The sequence below is a fragment of the Electrophorus electricus genome, chromosome 14, assembly GCF_041902795.1.
Source record: "Electrophorus electricus isolate QZ-2024a chromosome 14, ASM4190279v1, whole genome shotgun sequence".
NCBI classification, from domain to species: Eukaryota; Metazoa; Chordata; class Actinopteri; order Gymnotiformes; family Gymnotidae; genus Electrophorus; species Electrophorus electricus.
The window spans coordinates 5,371,349-5,389,330 of record NC_137510.1 but is presented as its reverse complement, the minus strand read 5'-3'; the positions used below and the strand labels follow the sequence as shown (position 1 = coordinate 5,389,330).

General features: G+C 48.9%; 1 protein-coding gene across 9 annotated transcripts in view; it reads left to right on the top strand.

Moving 5' to 3' along the window:
* The window catches only part of cobl (cordon-bleu WH2 repeat protein), a 40,345-nt gene extending 23,111 nt beyond the window's left edge, over positions 1 to 17,234 (top strand). For 5 of the 9 annotated variants that reach the window (XM_081695641.1, XM_081695645.1, XM_081695644.1 and 2 more), the window contains 6 exons: positions 3,808 to 4,375; positions 10,672 to 10,939; positions 11,956 to 12,071; positions 12,411 to 14,059; positions 15,011 to 15,130; positions 15,280 to 17,234. In XM_081695641.1, coding sequence (XP_081551767.1) covers positions 3,808 to 4,375; positions 10,672 to 10,939; positions 11,956 to 12,071; positions 12,411 to 14,059; positions 15,011 to 15,130; positions 15,280 to 15,723 — 3,165 coding nt within the window. In that variant the 3' untranslated portion in view covers positions 15,724 to 17,234. Of the gene's footprint in view, positions 1 to 3,807; positions 4,376 to 10,671; positions 10,940 to 11,955; positions 12,072 to 12,410; positions 14,060 to 15,010; positions 15,131 to 15,226 lie in introns of all 9 variants that reach the window. The other 4 variants (XM_081695648.1, XM_081695643.1, XM_081695646.1 and 1 more) reach the window with 3 other exon arrangements.
* The last annotated feature ends 748 nt before the right edge of the window (positions 17,235 to 17,982 follow it).

Here is a 17,982-nt window from a genome sequence, read left to right as displayed (position 1 = left end):
ACACGAACCCCAGTGACAGCCGCTGCTGCCCACGACCTCAGATTCTCCTGCCTCAGCTCCTGAAGCGTAGGAGGAGTCTTGCACCTCCTTTAAGGATAACGTAATGTGCAGTTAATATCACAACGTTTATTATTTAGGTTTGCAAAGGACAGTTTGGTTTACAGCGATTTAGTTTGTTTAGGAACGTTATGTTAAATGTTCAACTTTGTTTTCCAGGAAGTGTGTGTTTGTGCGCGTGCTTGCACGCGTGTGTGTGTGTGTGTGTGTGTGTGTGTGTGTGCATGTGTGCGTGCGTCTGCGTGCATATGTGTGTGTGTGCGTGCATGTGTCTCGTACTGTTGAGAGAAGGAGTAAATTGGATGTTCCAGGGCCAGAGCAGGGCGCCCGCCAGCGGGATTTTACATTGCTTGGCCTCCTGTTGAACGTTCCCCGCAGTGCTGGCATTCCACAGGCCTCCGAGCGGGAGGAGAGAGAGACAGACAGACAGACACCACAGCTTGGACTTTATAGGTAATGAGAGGGGGAAACGAACCGTAAACAAACAACTTTTCGGGTTCAGGCCACAAGGATCACATCAACGTCGTCACGTGGCACCGTGTGTCGCACGAGCTGGCGATGGGATCTGCTTCATGTTCTCCAGACCCAAGCAGTCCCGTTTACAATGCTATCTGCTACCTTCCCCCCCGTCTTTTATGATTTTCATTTAAGTGACAGCTAATACAGCATTGGTCCTGAAACTGGGAGGGCTGTCTGCAGCAGCTTTCTAGTAGAATAAGCTGGTAGAATTCACCAGTATTCACCAGTCACCGACCCACAGACGCTGAGCCGAAAGCCACGGCTCCCTCTGCTACGACTCTTCTCTACCCCAGCAGCCTAACACTGCTGAATCTGTTGGCCAGCGTGCAGATCCTCGGGCAGGGGACCCCCTTTTTTTTTCTTTTTTTTTTTTTTTTCTTTTTTTTTTTCTCTCCACGGCGTTTAGACCGGGAGAGAAGCGACCGGGCATGGCCGCGCGCAGCAGGACCGGCGCGGCTTCGGACTTCAGCCCGCGAGAACCACCGCGTCCACGGTGTCCCGAGCACAGAGCTGCAGGGCGTGTCGACCTCCGGGCTGCTGCGCGTAACAGGAGGGGCGCCAGGCAGAAGGAACGCCCCCAACCCCCGCCCCACACCTCCGCTCTTTCCCGGCCCGACCACCTACGGCACCATGTAGGTGAAAGTTGAGGAAAACAAACGTCTGACCGGCCTGTGGTGAAGCGAAACCCTGTGGTCCTCGCACACTGCAATTAGCCACTGTCGTGTCCACCCCCCCCCCCCAGTAGCAACTCGCGCTCCCTGTCCTCCTCCCGCTTCCTTACCCTGACACTAATTGCCCCTCCCCTTGCTCTGCCCCACCCCAATCCCTCTCCACTTCTCAGCACTGGGGTCTTTGTTGCGTTGGCTGGCGAAGGACTTTTAAAAGTGCGCCGCAGGCAGGAGCCATGCCTTTGTACGCGTACATTTAAGTCCCTGGAGGCGAGGGGGTGTTCATTTCCACCGTGAACTTTACTCCAGCGAAGGGCCTTGTGCGGCGGAGAGGAATCCGGCCTGACGCTGAGGTGTGGACACTGAGCGGCTGTCACTCACGGACAATCAAGTCCTGTTCCACTGTAGTGGCTCAGGAGAGGAAGGGAGGCCACTGTTACAATATCATAACAGCATAATGGCCAATCCTCATCCTCATCATAAGAATGTGGTGGTGTTTTTGCGGCTTTCTGCTGTTTAATAATAATAATAACAACAACAACTACTACTACTACTACTACTACTACCATATTTATGTTGCCTCAAAGTGAAGAGGCTACTGGAATTCAATGTTTTAAATTGTCTGTTTACCTAGCTGTAGTTTTACTGTCTCTCATGAATGGAATGACGAGAAAGGTGTCGTAAGTCACCCAGGGAGAAAGGAATCCTTCATTCCCCTCCAGCTGCGGCAGCCAGCCGGAACAAAGAAGAAACACAGCCGTCCGAACGGAGACGCAGGGGCTGGTGTTGCGCGTCAGCTTTTATGGAGATGGGTGTTATGCCTCAGACAGCCACCCTCCCCAGTTTTGAGTTTAATTGTTCGTTCGTGCAAAGATGATGAATGGTTTCTGCATTATAAGTAACATGATGTCTGTCTCTCACACCCACTCAAATTTTTGTATTGCTATTCTTCATAATTTAAGTAGTAATTTAAATAAATGCCAGACCGATTTTTAATGATCATTTCTATAGCGTAATCCTAACCAACTGTGTAACGCTAAGCCTAATCCTCCAATTGAACCCGAGGCTAGAGCCTAACCCTGACAAAGGACAGGACACTCACAAAGGGTTCACACACACACACACACACACACGCGCGCACGCGCACACACAACACAAAAAAACTCAAAGCAATGAACACCATTATTGGCATTCTAGTAAGAATTTTAAAGGGTATATATTTTATATACCCTGTGTAGGTTCTGTGTATGGTACTGTTAAGGTACCGTTTCCCTGGAGTTATATTTTATGTTCATTAAAGGTTTTTTTGTTCACCACAAACGTGTTACATTCTCCTCCAGTAAAAACTACCAAAAACGCATCCCATATATCTGTATGTCTATACAGAGACAGGTCAGAGTCATGGAATCATCTTGAACTTTACGTAAAGGCTTCTCATGAGACGTGGGACAGTTCAAGTCCCCTCTGTACCTCCAACCAGCCACCTGTTCGCCCTGTGGCCCGCCTTGGATGTTGTCCTCGAGCGGAGTGTGTGGGGGCCAGTATCTCGGAACTGCGTGCAGCTGGGTGCCAATGCCGAAACGATGGATGCCGGTGAGGCACCACGGGGCCTGTAACAAACTACGCATACGTCAGACAACGTAGAAGAGAAAGTCCTTCTGCTTGCTTCGTCTGCAATATGCCGTGTGTGTGTGTGCGCACGCGCCCTTCTGCCTACCTGTGTGTTTTGCTTACCTCTAAGCCACATTTGAGCCGGCATGGACTCTGAGTGCTCCAGACACGTGTTTACGTCAGTGACCGTGTTGTTGTAGTCTGTGACTTGCACTTGCTGTTGTGATCAGACTACTGCTGCGTCTGTTCCTTCCCCTGTGCTGTTGGTCAACTTACCAGCTTGTTCCGTCATTGTTATATCAGGAAGTCTCGGGAAGGCCCATCTTTTGGCTAAAGGCCCTGTTGTCTCCGTGTCCCCTGGCTGATGTATCCGTATACTGGGCCAAATTTGATTAGGTAAAAATACAGTTGAGCAGCAGCTTTTCTGCAGGAAAATTCAATATACAGTGAAAATTCGATTCAGATGAGTGAACTGACAGCTTCAATCGAGTCATTGATGCAGCAGGGAAAATAGTTAAAGCAAAAGTTAGATTTTTTTTATCGAAGAGACTCCTTTTTTGTTTTTTTTTTCCTAATGATCTTAAATTCACTTGCACCTTACTAAATATGTCCTGGGCCTTCAGCTACCACAGATTTTAAGACTTGAGTTCCCGGTCCCGTTATACGTTTCAGCCAAAGAGCATTCCTGACTGGTGTTTAATAGCTTATGTCGTGCTGAGTGAAGGTTCTCGCCTCGTAAGCTGTGGGAAGTCGTAGTAAATCAGCTGTTTTGTTCAGATGATCTTTTCATGCACGCTTAAACTAAAATGCGATTAAATGAGTGTTGGATCCGTGTTTAGCTTTGTACTGTTTAGAGCCCACACTACCAAAGGTTCGTTCAGAAGCTGCTGCACTAATCTGCACTAGTTTGTCTAGAGTTTTGTGCCACAACCTTCCTCTCATCCTTGCGCAGCCAAAGCCGGGCTCACCTCGACCAGCCAGCCAGCTGAAGAAGCGCAAGGCTCCAGCTCCCCCAGCCATGCCTTCACCAGAGCCTCCCCTGACCACCCCTGCTCCCACCGTCCACGTCCCAGCTCCGCGCACGGGCTGTGGCCCAGCCCAGGCTCCGCCCACAAGCTGCGCACCGGCTCAAGACCCTCCCGCGAGTCACGTGCCGGTCCACGAGGGCGGCAGCCCGGCCTCGGGCGATGACACCTCGTCCGAACTGAGCCACAGCATCGAGGACTCGGATCTGGCCGGCTCCCTCGGCCGCAGCTCCAGCAGCGACGATGCCGCCAACGACTCGGCCGCCAGCAGCCTGTACGACGAGCCCATGGCTGAGCTGCCTGCTCAGAGGTCAGCCAGCTCTGCGCCGGAGCCGGAACGGAGTCTGCCCAAAACAGAGTCTGCCCAAAATCCCCAACCTGCTCCCAGGAACGCCGCAAAACGAGAGCCGCGTGCGAGCCCCACGCCAAAGGAGAAGGAGCCAGCGCTGGAGCTCAAAATGGAGGACATGGAGGACAGCCGCCACAGTGCAATAGGTACGTACGAGCGGGACCGCTCTGCGCTAATCGCTTCACTTCTCTTTCATGCCAAGTCTGTTGCTCGTTTTCCTTCGGCAGAACTTCTGGAGCAAACAAAGCCGTTTGCAGCAGTTGCAAAGCTTCAGGTCCTTTTACAGTGCTCTGGAGCTCACGTCAGCTCAGTAATCAGTTGGCCTGCTGTGTCATGAAAACTGCGGCCAGTGCTTACATAACCTGGCAAATACCAGCAGCACAGCACATGCGTCCAACATAGGTCCAGATTAGAGAAGTGTATGGGTCTATCCATGAAAGTAAACAAATACAGTAAACAAAAACGGCTGTATGAGCGAGAGCTTTGTGTCAGAGCACCTCAAGCATACAGCATTGCCGCTACAGTCAGGAGCGGCACGTGTGCACCAACTGGTGTTTCTGGTTTCGGTTCGTGGCCTTCGGGCGCCATGCCTCTCTGCGCCGCCAACACACCATCCCGTGGCCCATTTCCCAATCCCACCCTGACCGATGACTCCGCCCAACCACCGGTGAGGGTGGGGTGGCGTTGCTCTGTTGGGCAGGCTCCTCTGGAAGGCTAAGCGATGAAGCGCTAACCTGTTTGTCTCGAACCCTGAGCCCCTGCTCAGAAGGCCCAGGCCTGCAAAGCCCTGCCCTCAAAAGTCCCGTCAGGCCTGCTCTGGAGCAGAACTGTGCCTCAGCCTCAGCAGGTTGGAGCCTGTCTTCGCTGGGAGAGCCAGCGTTCCAGAGCCAGAGAGGTCAGCCAGAAGACAGCCCTGTGCACCCGAAAGCGTTGGCACCGGTGCAGAAACGGTGCCCATAAAATAAAAGGGGAGGGGGGGGGGAACCTTTCCAACTTTCACACGGGCAACAGCGCACCGCTGTTCCCTGGGGTGGAGGCGGGATGCGGTCGCCGTTGGTACGGCGCAGGCTACCGGCCACGAGGAGAGACCTGCTAACGCATACGCAAACTCCCGTGGTCTGGTTCATTAGCAGAGATGGAGGAGCTGCATGGCAGCCAGGCAGCCCCATTGATGAAAAAACGCTGCTTGAGAGAGCCCGAGCGTACCCGACAAGCAAAACCGAAACAAGCTTGTAAGCTTGTCATCTCCGCAAAAAGCCCTTTGGAGCACCGGCTGGCACGAGTGCTCATTGGCCAGAATGACGCCACTCCCCTCCCCTTAACGCCCCCCTGCTCCAGCCACTTCCATTGTCCATAGATAACTCGCCTCTGTAGAGTCTCTAGAATGACACCACGATAGGTTTGCCCACCTCATTTATTGCTGGGACTGTTTAAAGCGCTGTAAAGACCCCCGGGTTGCACCGACGTCTCCCAGGTTTTGTAAGTTCAGCAGGGCATGAGCAAACGGTGTCAGAGTTGACACAGAGGAAGCTCTCCTCATTGTCACCTCCATAACGGCAGATTATGCAGATTAATTGAAAGGCAGATTTCTGCAGCCTTCCTGCCGCCGTGTTCTGCAGATGAGAAACGGGAGACGCGCCAGTGACACCATGCCTAGCTCCAGCTTGCAGGAAACCAGTTTGAAAAATGGTGAGAAACAGATTTGCGAGACACATGTGACTCCTTTTATTTGTTTGTCATCCCTATAAATCAGCTCCGTCACCCCTCTGTATAATGCTGTTCATGACAGACTTCTAAATTGCGTTTTATTTACTGTGTCACTTGGATTTGGGAGGAGACTGGTGGGGGGGGGGTTTTGTTTGTTTGTTTGTTTGTTTTTTTCTTCCAAGAAAATCTGGAATTCCGTCCCAAAGTTCTCCTGCAATGAAGTCACCAATCGGCTGTTGGCGACTGACGATGCTGCATACGGTTCAGCTCTTCAGTCTCTTCCCTCCTTTGCTCTGCACGTGGGTCGTCTGCTCAGGCCCCTGCTGCCCCACTAACTATGCTCCCGGCCCCCGCAGGGTCTGGCCGCTACGTGCCGCCCAAACCCCGGCGGGTCCCCTTGCGGGAGCCAGGTCGCGTGGCCAGAGGCCCCACACCGTCCAGCCCTCCCCCACCGCCAGGACAGGGCCAGCACGAGGCGCCCCTGGACATCTCCGTGGAGACAGCCCGTCACTGTAGGTCCTGGGCTTTCAGATCCAGCCCATCAGGCCTCCTATGGCATCCTGGTCCCTCCAGCCTCTCGCCTGTCTGACCTTTCACCCGTCTGACTGGGTCTCATTGTCACCTGCCTAACTGAATCTCGGTCTCTCTTTCTGAGCGGGACCTCTTCAGCAGTGCTACCTGCCCTTCTTGGCTGTTCTCTCCCTGCGTCCGTCTCTCTCTCTGTGTGTCTCTTTGTGTCTCTTTGTGCCTGTCTCTCCCTCGCTCTCTCCTCCCGGGGTCATAGTCGCAGACGTCTCAACGCAAGCGTGTTGGGACGTGATGCGTTTTTGCCCCATCATAATGATGGCCAGGGGAGGTATGGGGTCTGAGATCCTGTGATGCGTACCGTGTCTTCCCCACGCGCCGTCTCTTAACATAAAATTGTGTTCAGGGGACGTTAGGAGAGCGCTCGTGTAACTCCAGCAAGACTGTACCGTTACCGCTCAACCTTGTCTACCAGCACAGAAAAGCCCCACCACCACCACCACCACCACCACACACACACACACACACACACACACACACACACACACACATACACCCACAGAGCAGATTCCAGCACGTTCCTTTCCAGACAGACTCTGTTACGGCACGCTTTGACAAGACAGTCAACTGTGTTACCAGTCGGCTTGTGTCGCATGGTATGCTTTCAACTCTGGAAGTTCTGGAACACTGTCAACTGGATTTATAGAATATGTTCTGAGCAGGGATGAAGTGCAGAGTATAATGTACGCTGCCATTTTAAAAGCAAACGTGAGCATAAACAGGTTGTCAGGTTCTTGGTCTTTACAAGGTTTGGTGACATTTTTGTACATCAGAATGAAAAGGAACAAACTTTCTGATTCACCCATCAGTTTATCCAATGAACTGCTTCTCTTTGCTTTGTTTCCTTTCCTTTTTTGTTCCCCCCCACACACACACTCTCACACACACACACACACACACACACTCACACTCTCTCTCTCTCTCTCTCTCTCTCTCTCTCTCACACTCACTCCTCTCTCTCTCTCTCTCTCTCTCTCTCTCTCTCTCTCTCACACTCACTCCTCTCTCTCTCCCTCCCTGTAGTCTACTGCTGTGCTCCTGTCCTGCTGCACTCCGGACACCGTTGAGTGGACACCTCCCGTCTCTCCATCCTTCATCCTCCTCTTCCTCATTGCTCCACCTCTGCACGCCCACGGTGGCGATTTCCCCCCCCACCCCTTTTTTTCCAGAACTGCTTTCTACTCTTACGCTTCTGTCATTTCCTGTGTACCTCCACTCAGTGTCTGAAAATACCCATCCTCCTGCACCAGGACTAGTTATCTTGGGACTTGGAAACGTGGTAAACCACTAGGGATGTCGGGAAAATGCTGGGAAGTGAAGCCTGAAAAAAGTTTTCTGTGTGTTTGGGATTTAATGGCCGTGATGTGCCGAGTCAACGGACTCTGCGGGACGATGGATTTCGTGGGTGCTCCTGTGTCTGTAGGGCGACGATGGTACCATTTGCATGCTGGTCCATGCCCTTCACACGGGAAGTTGTCATGTGGTGTTTTACAAACGATGGGACAGTGTAGGATACCAAGACCATACTTCATACTTCATGACTGGATTGGAGGGGCTCAGCCCAGGACAGCGTTTCTGTGTTAGAGTGCCCTCTTGCATTGACATCCGGCAGGCTTGGCGGCACGATCGCGTGACCAGGCCCTGCTGCAGCGCCAGCTCGCCCCTCCAAAACGTCGGACGTGTGCTCGTGCTCGTCTGTCCCCACAGAGTTTGGCGAAGGGCCTATTTTGTACTATTTAGCTTGTGATCTGTAGGCATGAGTGAAGAGTAGCGTGTTTGTTTTGTTTTGTTTTCTTTCGACAGACTTTCCCCTGGGCAGAGTTTGTCGGGTTTTAACGAGGAAGCGCGACACCGCTGCGATGAGCGATGAGCGTGGCACTGACAGAGAGAGACAAAGACCAGCTTGTACCACACTGTCTTCATTAAACGTCTGACAGCACATCCGTTAGTCCCGACTCTCTGAAACGCACCTTTTTTACTGACGTGTAACCGGTTGCTCCTGTCGTGCCTGTCGAAAGCGGCGGAAGGTTGTCACCCTGCCTCTCAACACGTTAGATAAACAGCCGTGCCCGAATCTGAGCCACCGTTGTCGTGAGGTATTATTAGCACTGCCATGAAGTCATTCCGTCTCCCAACATGCATCAGTCACTTCCACAGACGGCATCACTCATTCCGCTCGGGGTTAAGCCTCTCGCTTGAGGACACGCTCCAGCCGCTCCAAGGACGCTGGCAGCTGGCGACAAACCCGCATGTACTTTGTTCGTAGCTGAAAGCTCTTCCAACTGCTGACACTTCCAAACACAAAGGTGTTGATCAGTATGTTAAATTCTGCTAATGGTAGGCTAACAGTATGCCCAATGATCACAATGGGAGCTAATGACTCTCAAACCAAAACATCTGGGATTTGTCTCATAGGCAGGTTAATGGCTTTAGTGTTATAGGCTGTAGGCATTGTTTTAAGTGAGTACAAGTGAGTGTGAGATCACGCCGTTATATGAAGAGCTCAGACACTCGTCCTTGTAACCATGCACTGCCTTCCGCTGTCTTACACTCCATCACAATGTTTTCCATTGCCTTAAACTGCCGTACACCGTCCTGCAGTCCGTTACACTTTTATGCATCGTTTTCCGTTGGCTTCCATTGCTTTAGCCTGCCTTACACGGTTTGATAGTGTGCTGTGATTGCCCTGGGTGGCCTGTGGCCTTTTGTTCGGGTGTGACCCGTGGTGGCGGGTGTTTTTGCGTAGGCTTGGAAGAATTCAGCCGAGGGTTCAGGAGAGTTCAAGCGGTTGCAGGTCTGAGCCGGCAGTGTGGTTTACTTGAATACGGCTGCGCGCTAAACGCAGAGGTGACCAAGCGTATTGTGGTGTGGCATGGGAATGGGTAACGGTTTGGGACCGGTGTCCGCACGGAGCCTCATTTCCGGGCTCGCCGTCATGCCTCTGGGTTTCAGGACAGAGTGTGTGCACCTGAGAGAGACTCTCCATTCATATCTGTAGCCATGCTGTGTCATTATTCGACTTTGGGGGGGTGCATGTGCATGCATGCCCGTGCGTGTGTGCATGCAGGTGTCTGTGTGTGTGTGGGTGGGACGTGGGGGGGGGGGTGCGCGCGTGCGTGTGTGAGCATGTGTGCACGCGCACACATGCTTGTGCGTCCGTGCGTGTGTTTCTGTGGTTGCAGCTGCCATGTTTTAGAGCTCTGCTGGGAAATGGTTGGGAAACAGCATGTGACTCATGATATATCCAGGAACAGACATCTCCTCACCGTTAAAACTCAACCCTGACAACACACACACACACACACACACACACACACACACACACACACACACACATGACCCAAGAGGTTGGAGTCACAGGCAGATTATGGGGGGAGAAGGTGTAAGAGAGAACACTTGAAATAAAGAGAGAGAAAGACAAAGCCGAAGTTAGAAAAGACGAATCCACAGGAAGGACCTGTAGCTGGTTCAGACCGCGAGGCCCCGTTAACGCAGCGAGCGCGAAGGAAGCCTCTGGCTCAGAGACCTGTTTAGCTTGGCTCTCTTCCATGGCTTTTCCTCCATTTGGCCCCAGTTACCAAGCCAAGGTCCTGATTCTATTGAAGCATACAGCAAGTCAAACAACAGCTCAACAGACCTCAGTGAGGTGAAAGGTAAAAAATTTGAGTCCGTTCGAGTCGCCGACGCCTGGCATGAACAAAGCCGATGTGTTGCAGTAACGGCCCCTTTCGCTCAGTAAACACCGGTTGCATGATGAACGCGGACGACGTCGGTTCCAGCATCCTGGCTGGAGCCGCGGAGCAGAGTCCCGTCGGCCCGGTAGAAAACCCCACCCCATAGAAGCCTTTCTGCTCGTCTCCCCTGTTTGAGCCACTGTTCTTTTCCTCTTGAGTTCCTGCTTGCTTCCCTGTCACTCACATCAACGTTACACAGTTCTCTGACTGGCACCACTTCCGAGAATGTCCGTACCACTCGGTGCGATTGTAGTTACTAAAATAATCCAGTGATGGTTGATGTAAATCTCTGGAATGCAGATACAGGTTGGTTGTAGTCACGATAGCATGCCAATGCATGCGAACCAAAATACTGACGATGACAAACTCGATTAATACAACATTAATGATGCTGACTCTCTTGTCCCTGATGACAGCCTGGGTGCACTCAGCGGAGCAGGGTGTGGAGCAGGAAGCAGAGACCGCGTCCGTGTGCAGTAGCGAGAGCTTCGCGGACCAGGGCTACGCAGCGTCTGAGGGCCTGGCTGAAGACTCGGTCCCGCTTGGCTCTCCGTGCGAGCTGGCCCAGCCAACCTCACCAGAAGACACCTCCCTGGGCCGCGACCCCACGTCAACCCCCAGCCGGCCCAAAGACTGCTCCAGCGATAGCGATGAGGGCTGTGCTACCTGGGGGTCGCGTCACAGGTGGGGAGACCCGAAAGCGTGACAGCTTGCATGGATTATCAAATTTAGCACACCATCTCACACAGTATTTTTGTATACGTGCTCCCTTAACCACTGAGATTTTTGTAAACAATGCTGCAACCCTCTAAAGACAACAAAAACGCTGTTTTCTTGGGGACCTCTAATGGGACTATTTGTATAATGTAATTGTTATTGATGTCTGGCTCTTTGCGTCCATCTTGGTCATTTAAAATGCAGTGTCCGACATGTCAAATTAGGGTATTATCTTCCCATTTAATAGCGTTATCTTGCGTTATCTCCTGGAAACACAGGTTAAATTCCTCCATGACCCGGGCTGTCTATAGTGGGCGACCCATGTGGAGTGGGGACCATATTAGGGAGATTGGATTTATCAGCCAGCCAAAAGCCAGTTTGCCCGAGTGGGCCCTCTCCCAGCCTGCCTGGCCATTATGCTGTGTCCAGCATCTCGTGGGACTCCTGTAATAGGCTGTCCTCTGAACAGCCTGAGTCTTTTAAAGCCACTTTGGCAGCCCCAGAAAAGCCGACGTCTGCCCAGCCCAGGCCGTCTCGGAGCAGGAGCTGCCAGATCTCGCACCATCACCGGAAAAAAAGTACTCGCTCGATCTGCGCAGGCTCATGGTACTCAGTTCTCACATATAGAGCCTCCCACAAAAGACCTAGTTTTTCACCCAGTCATCCTCAAAAGGGTGTATGCGGAGTGGGTGGGATTTACTGTCAGAGTGGCAGCGTTTAAATAACGCAGAGTGCCTTTCTCATGGCCTGAGATTAGCTGCCCTGGAGGAAAATGCCTCCCCTGCAGGAGTCTCACATTCACTGCATGAGTGTGATCTGCAGGGAAAGGTCCCTGATCCCAGACCAGGTCACCTAGTTATTTTCTGAACTCTGAGCTCAGCAAACACATTGGGTTGACCCTGTAACCCAGCAGCTAATCATTCATAGATTAAATTGCCACCACGTTGTTTGAATCGTGTCGTTCTGTGATCTGGCTCACGCAGCGGGGACGTGCGACGAGAGCCGCGGCCGGGCGGGACACCGAAGGGCTTTGTGGACGACGCCGAGGTCACAGCTCAGATCAACCTGACCCTGGCCGACCTGGACGCGGAACTAGCAGGTGGTGCCAGCAGAAAGGCACTTTTAGCATGGCTTTGTGTGTTGTGCATTCTCCATGGCACCTTCTCCTTTGTCTCCCATTTCCTACCACAGTTTCAGAATATTTCGGGGGGCCTAAAGCCAGGTGGAGGTCTTGGTTGTAGTTTTATAATGTCAAGTGTCGTTGAGATTTACAGCACAGTCTACATTCTGAAATTGCTTTGGCTGGGTATTTGCACTAATTTGATGAGGGCTGATTTTTCCTCTTTTCTTTGATTTCCTGTGTGAGTGGAAAAAGAAATTTGATTATGCATGAATGGCCGATCTTCTCTTTAACACTCTTTTCACTGTGTACTTCAAGTGAATCACTCGGGTGAGGCCCCTGTATGTGTGGATGATGACATCCTCATGTCCTTTGTTGACATGGACATTCCGGTTACAACCATCGACGAAGTGCCCGGTGACGATCGTCCCAGCGTCAGAGATGAGCATCAGAGAAAAGAAGACGTCAGCAACAGCTTGAAAAATGCAAGTGTCCAAGACAAAAACAACAATGCTTGCATGTCAGAAAAAGCAAGCAGTGGTCACACCCAAGCAGATTGGATTCAGCCGTTCAGCCAGGAGGTTGTTACCAGGCCTGGGATTAAAGCTCAAGTTCACCACAAGAAGGTTGTGAGTCACGATGTGTCAGAGAGGTCTCAACGTCCTGTTGTCAAGACTCCTGAGAATGTTCTGGAAAGAAGACTAGAGCCTCCACCCTTTGTCCAGAGCCACAGTATGGTAACTTCTGAAATAGACAGAGCATCATCTAAAGCACCCTCTTTCGCTCAAATCAAGATCACCCAGAACCCTGTATCTAGATTTGGCCTAAAAACCTTCACTGTTATTCCTCCCAAACCAACCATATCCCAGACTCCCAAACCTGTCCACTCCATGGACCAAGGTGCCATTAAGATTGACGAGTTTGGCAACATGGTCAAACAAAGAGCTGCACCCATAGACAAATACCAAAACCTTGGTGAGGCAACCAACAACCCAGACTCCCCACTCGTGGGCAAAGCCAAGGCCTTCTGGAGTTCAGCCAAGAAGCAGGGTCCTGCATCTGACACCCACAAAGGAGATTCTGTGAATGCTTCGGAAGTTGGAGTGTCCAAAACTATACCTGTAGCAGTAGTATCTCAGCCTTCAGAGAAATCGAATGAAAAGGAACCACTGAAAAAGGTCAGCGGGCCAACAAGCAACCCAGCATCTACAGCGGAGAACAAGCTTCCCATGTCAGATCCTGCTGAAACTGCAACCTTGACAAGGCAGATGAAAGATCTTTCATTCCTCAAGCCTTCCAGAAGAACTTCCAGTCATTATGTAGCCTCAGCTATTGCTAAGTACACAGGAAATCCCTCCACTCAGGTAGATGGAATTCCAGGGCTTTCGGAATCAACTTCCAGTAAACAATCTAGCAGCCAAGGCTTCAGGCAGACTACAAATATACACACAATATCAAACCATAAGGATACGCAGGCCTCTGCGAACCCAGTACCATATTTTGCTGGACCTAAGCGGTCACTTAGCTACTCAGGACACGTCTTAGAGAAGCAAACAACCTTTGAACACCCGCAGACCAATATTACAGGGAAGGAGATGTTTTTTGGGACAGACGGCACTGAATCTCTGAACGCTAACCCACTAGATAACAAGCCTCGAGTGCACACACAGACATCTACATGCTCTGAGCCTACAAAGCCCTCTTCTAAAGAGGGTGTGTCCACAAAAATAACCCCCGAAAAGGCCTCACCTGTACAGAGCCTGACGAAAACCACTCGTCCAGCTATACCGAAGAAGCCAGAGCTGCACACCCCTGGCGTACTGGCCAGGACAACCCAGACTAGCATGTTTGGGCCAGTAATGAAGTTTAAGCCAATGATTCAGAAGTCAATGGAGAAGGAGTCCTCTCTTCACAGCTCTCTAATGGAAGCCATTCAGTCTGGAGAGGGAATTGAACGACTCCATAAGGTATTCAAATATTTAAACACTGCAAAGTGCATTTGTGGTTTGCTGGTCTCATTCAAGGCACAATTCTCTCGCTGATTATGCAATACCCACAAAATGAATTATGCTGATTTCACAATTTATAGCTCTGAATATGCTTGCTCTAAAGTCACATCCAATTTTTTTGTTGACCAGTTAACCCTTTAAATTACATTTCAGTATAACTTTCATCATAGACTTCATGTTGCTTCTTCCACAGAACCATTGCTAATTCTGATTTTGTCCAAAAAAAAGCCTAATTAAACATTTACTGCACTTACATGTAGACAGTAGCCTGAGCTACTGATGCTTACAAGAGCAGTATAGACTAGTCCATGCACAATCCCGTTTACATCAAAAGCAGAATAATTTCATTTTGCAAAAGTAAACACCTCCTTCAGGACACAACAAAGGTTATCCACCTTTTGAAATTCCCAATTTCTATTTTAAAGCAAACACCAGGCTTTCTGAAATGGACCAGATGCGATTCCTTTACAATCTAGCTGCAGTCATATTGCAGTTAATGAGAAATGCATTACCTTTAAAAATGACTGCATTCCTTTTCTTCCTGCAGTCTATAAACTGCATTATGTCCATTTCTGATATGAAACGTAAGGCACGCTTCTTCATTCTGTTTTTGGCATCACAAAGCTGCCATCATCGCTGAAAAATGTCCCAAGAACTACTTCTGACATTTTAATCAGGCTAATATATGGCTGACTAAGACAACAGTCAGACTATGACTATGGGCCACACTGCTTATATTATTGTATCTCTGTCTGACTAGCAGTCAGAAATCAAATTGTTGGTGTGCGTGTAAACATAGTTACTGATCAACATATTGTCATGTTTTACCATTTAAAGGTTTAATGAGTGAGTTTATTTTAGTTAGTTTTTTTTGTTAGCTTTCTATATCTCTTCCATTTTTGTGTCCAGGTGTCCAGGTCTCCCAGGGCAAGTCCTTTGAAGAATCCGTGCTATGTGGAGGCTGAGAACGAGCGTTCTGCACTTCTGTCAGCCATCAGAGCTCAAAGTAACTCTGCAAGACTGAAGAAGGTAAGATTTGCTATTAAACCAGTAAAAAGGGGACTTCCACTTCCCTTGAGGACTTCCTGAATTTCACACCAATTTTGTTCATTTTGCTGTGCTTAGCAAACACGTGTTTGTAGAGGCCGTTTGTAACAGCCCGCCATCACTGTCCTCAGACCAGATCAGAGGCGGCTGTGGAGCTGGAGCGTTTCAGGAACGGAGAGGACAACAGAGCTGTCCAAAACGACACAACCCCACCAACTCCTCCCGAGCCCCCTGCATTTGCACCTCCTCCACCTCCGGCCTTCACTCCGCCTCCTCCACCGCCACTCTCAGCCCCACCTGCCCCGCACTCAGTCCCACCCTCCCTGCCCATAGCCACGCCCAAGCCTGCACTGGTACTGCCCCCAGGGGGTAACCCAGAGCTAGCCAGAGAGGTCCTACTGGAGGCCATCCGCTCGGGCTCTGGAGCCGAACGACTTAAGAAGGTAAAAGAAAAACTATCAACAACTACGTGGACAGTTCGAAGAAGCAATACCGATGTGACGATAGCGATGTATGATGATGACTTAGAGTTCATCAGGCATGTTATCGTTGACTGGCTGAACCTAACACTTTAAGGATAATTATTCATAAGCAAACATTTATCCCATCAGAGTTTTGTGTGTCACAAACTGGGATTCACATCATATTCATATCACATTATGGTAGCATTGTAGACTGACGGTGAATGTCTGGCTGTTAATTCATCAGGTCCCCATGACATCAAATACGGTGAAGGTCAACGGAAGGTTGGGCACCATCCAGGTGTCTCCTCAGGTTTCTAAAGAGCACTAGAAACCCTCTCCACTTTCTGAAGAACACTAGAAACTGCCTCAAATTCAGCTTTTGGGTTCTTTTAGGGCATTAGCTAAATGTAGTATTTAGGCCTTCTCAGAAAGTTGCTGATCTTGCCTACATATTCCTGTACTACCCCTCTCCCACCCTAGTTTATTTATTTATTTGTTATTAGTCATATGCTGCTATATGCCTTTTTAGTTTGCTTAAGCTCAAGCAAGATTTTTATTTTCAGATGTTAAAAACAGAAAATTTTGGATTAGATTACCCTGTGTAATGAGTGTATATTGTATAATTTGCGGGCACATTCATTTAAAATTTTTATATATATATATATATAAAATATAAAACAATTTTTTTTTAAATACACAAAAGCAATCTGTCTGCTCCCTCTTCAGTCCATCAGTGTTTGCCCAAACGTTCACAGGGGTTTCTGGTTTGAATGTGTTATCTGGAGGGCATCAGGAAACTGCCAGTCACCCTTATGCTTGGTGCTAATGCGATGTTCGCTGTGTTTGGATTACCTTGGAGCATGACTGTGAGTGCATTTATTTTTTCTTTATTTCTTTTTAAATTATCTATAGAGAGATTCTCAAAGTGATGAGAAATCATTTAAGCAGACAGGAGTGTGTAGGTTTTCTTTCTGACAAGGCAACTGTTCTTGAGGCTTCGTAGTCTTATGTACATCAAAAGCAGACGTTTGTGTTAAAATACACTGGCTTTCGAAGGGGTTAAAAGATGAATCATTAATCTTGTGGTCACAAATGTTTTATAGCAGTCCAGCTGGCTTTGCCTGTAAAACGTTCAAATTACTGAAGCAAACGCTACCTTGTCATACATGATCAGAGGCTTATTAATATCTATTAATACTTTTTCACCATGCTGCTAAAGTTTTTGCTAAGACCTATATTTATGCCATTTTGAAAAAAGAAAAAAAATCAAGTCACTACATATATGTTAATTGAGTCCAAGTTCATTAAGTTATAAATCTTTAATTTGTGCAGTAAAGCAGACCACATGACAGATCTATCAAAGATGTAGACAGGTCTTGCGTTCAGACGTATGAGATATTATATGGATGTTATAGACACATGTTGACTTATTGTTTTTGTTTGTTTGCTTTTTTAAGAATTGTATATTTTGTCCTGTTGACTAGGAATTGTTTATTTGATTAATTTTGAGATTAGACACCACAATGTGGGTGCAACTTTTTTTTTTATTTGTAATAAGTGTTTCTGAAGGATTAAACAAACTCGAATCACATTTTGAATCAATAAACAATTTTGTAATCAGATTTATTCACTCTTTTATGTACATCTGCAGTGTTTTTATAGCTAAGCTTTATTTGCGTGTTACTATCAGCATACATATTTGCATGTACAGCACCTAGATGCAAATACTGCTTACTCCTCCCTGCAGAGAAAAGATTTTAAAATGCACTTTAAGGGGAACACAAAGAAAGAATGAGAGTGCACAGTAACCTTAACCTGCGTACAGACCTTTTCACGAATTCATCTCTAATAAGGTAGCATCAGCACCTCCTTTTAGCACAACTGCACACCGATGTCCTTTTCCTTTCAGTTAAAGTCTCATGCCTGTCTTAACACTTTTATTGCATTTACCGCATGCAAGCCTGAAAAAAAACAATGGCAATGGCTATATTCAGTCATGTGAATTAACACTTGGCTGCTTCTGCACTCTTATAGCTACTGGGTTGAGCGTCAGCCCGGATCAGTGTCACGGGATGGGGGAACCGAGATAGAAAGGTTCCTTACTGAATGTCTGAGCTCGCCCAGGTCTGCACGACACACCCAAACAGCCTGGAATCGTCCTCTCATCACTGCTGCTCCTATTTTTGACTCTAATGAACGTGCTTTGTTATTAGCTAGTAATAATCTGCTCATATCTCCATACAGATGGTGTTGCACTAACATCAAGTAATTTGTACATGTTAGGAGTATAATGTGCCATTATAGGTCTGTATCCTTATAAAAAACTTTTAGTATGTGCACTATCACATTATTAAACCAGTTTAGATCTCA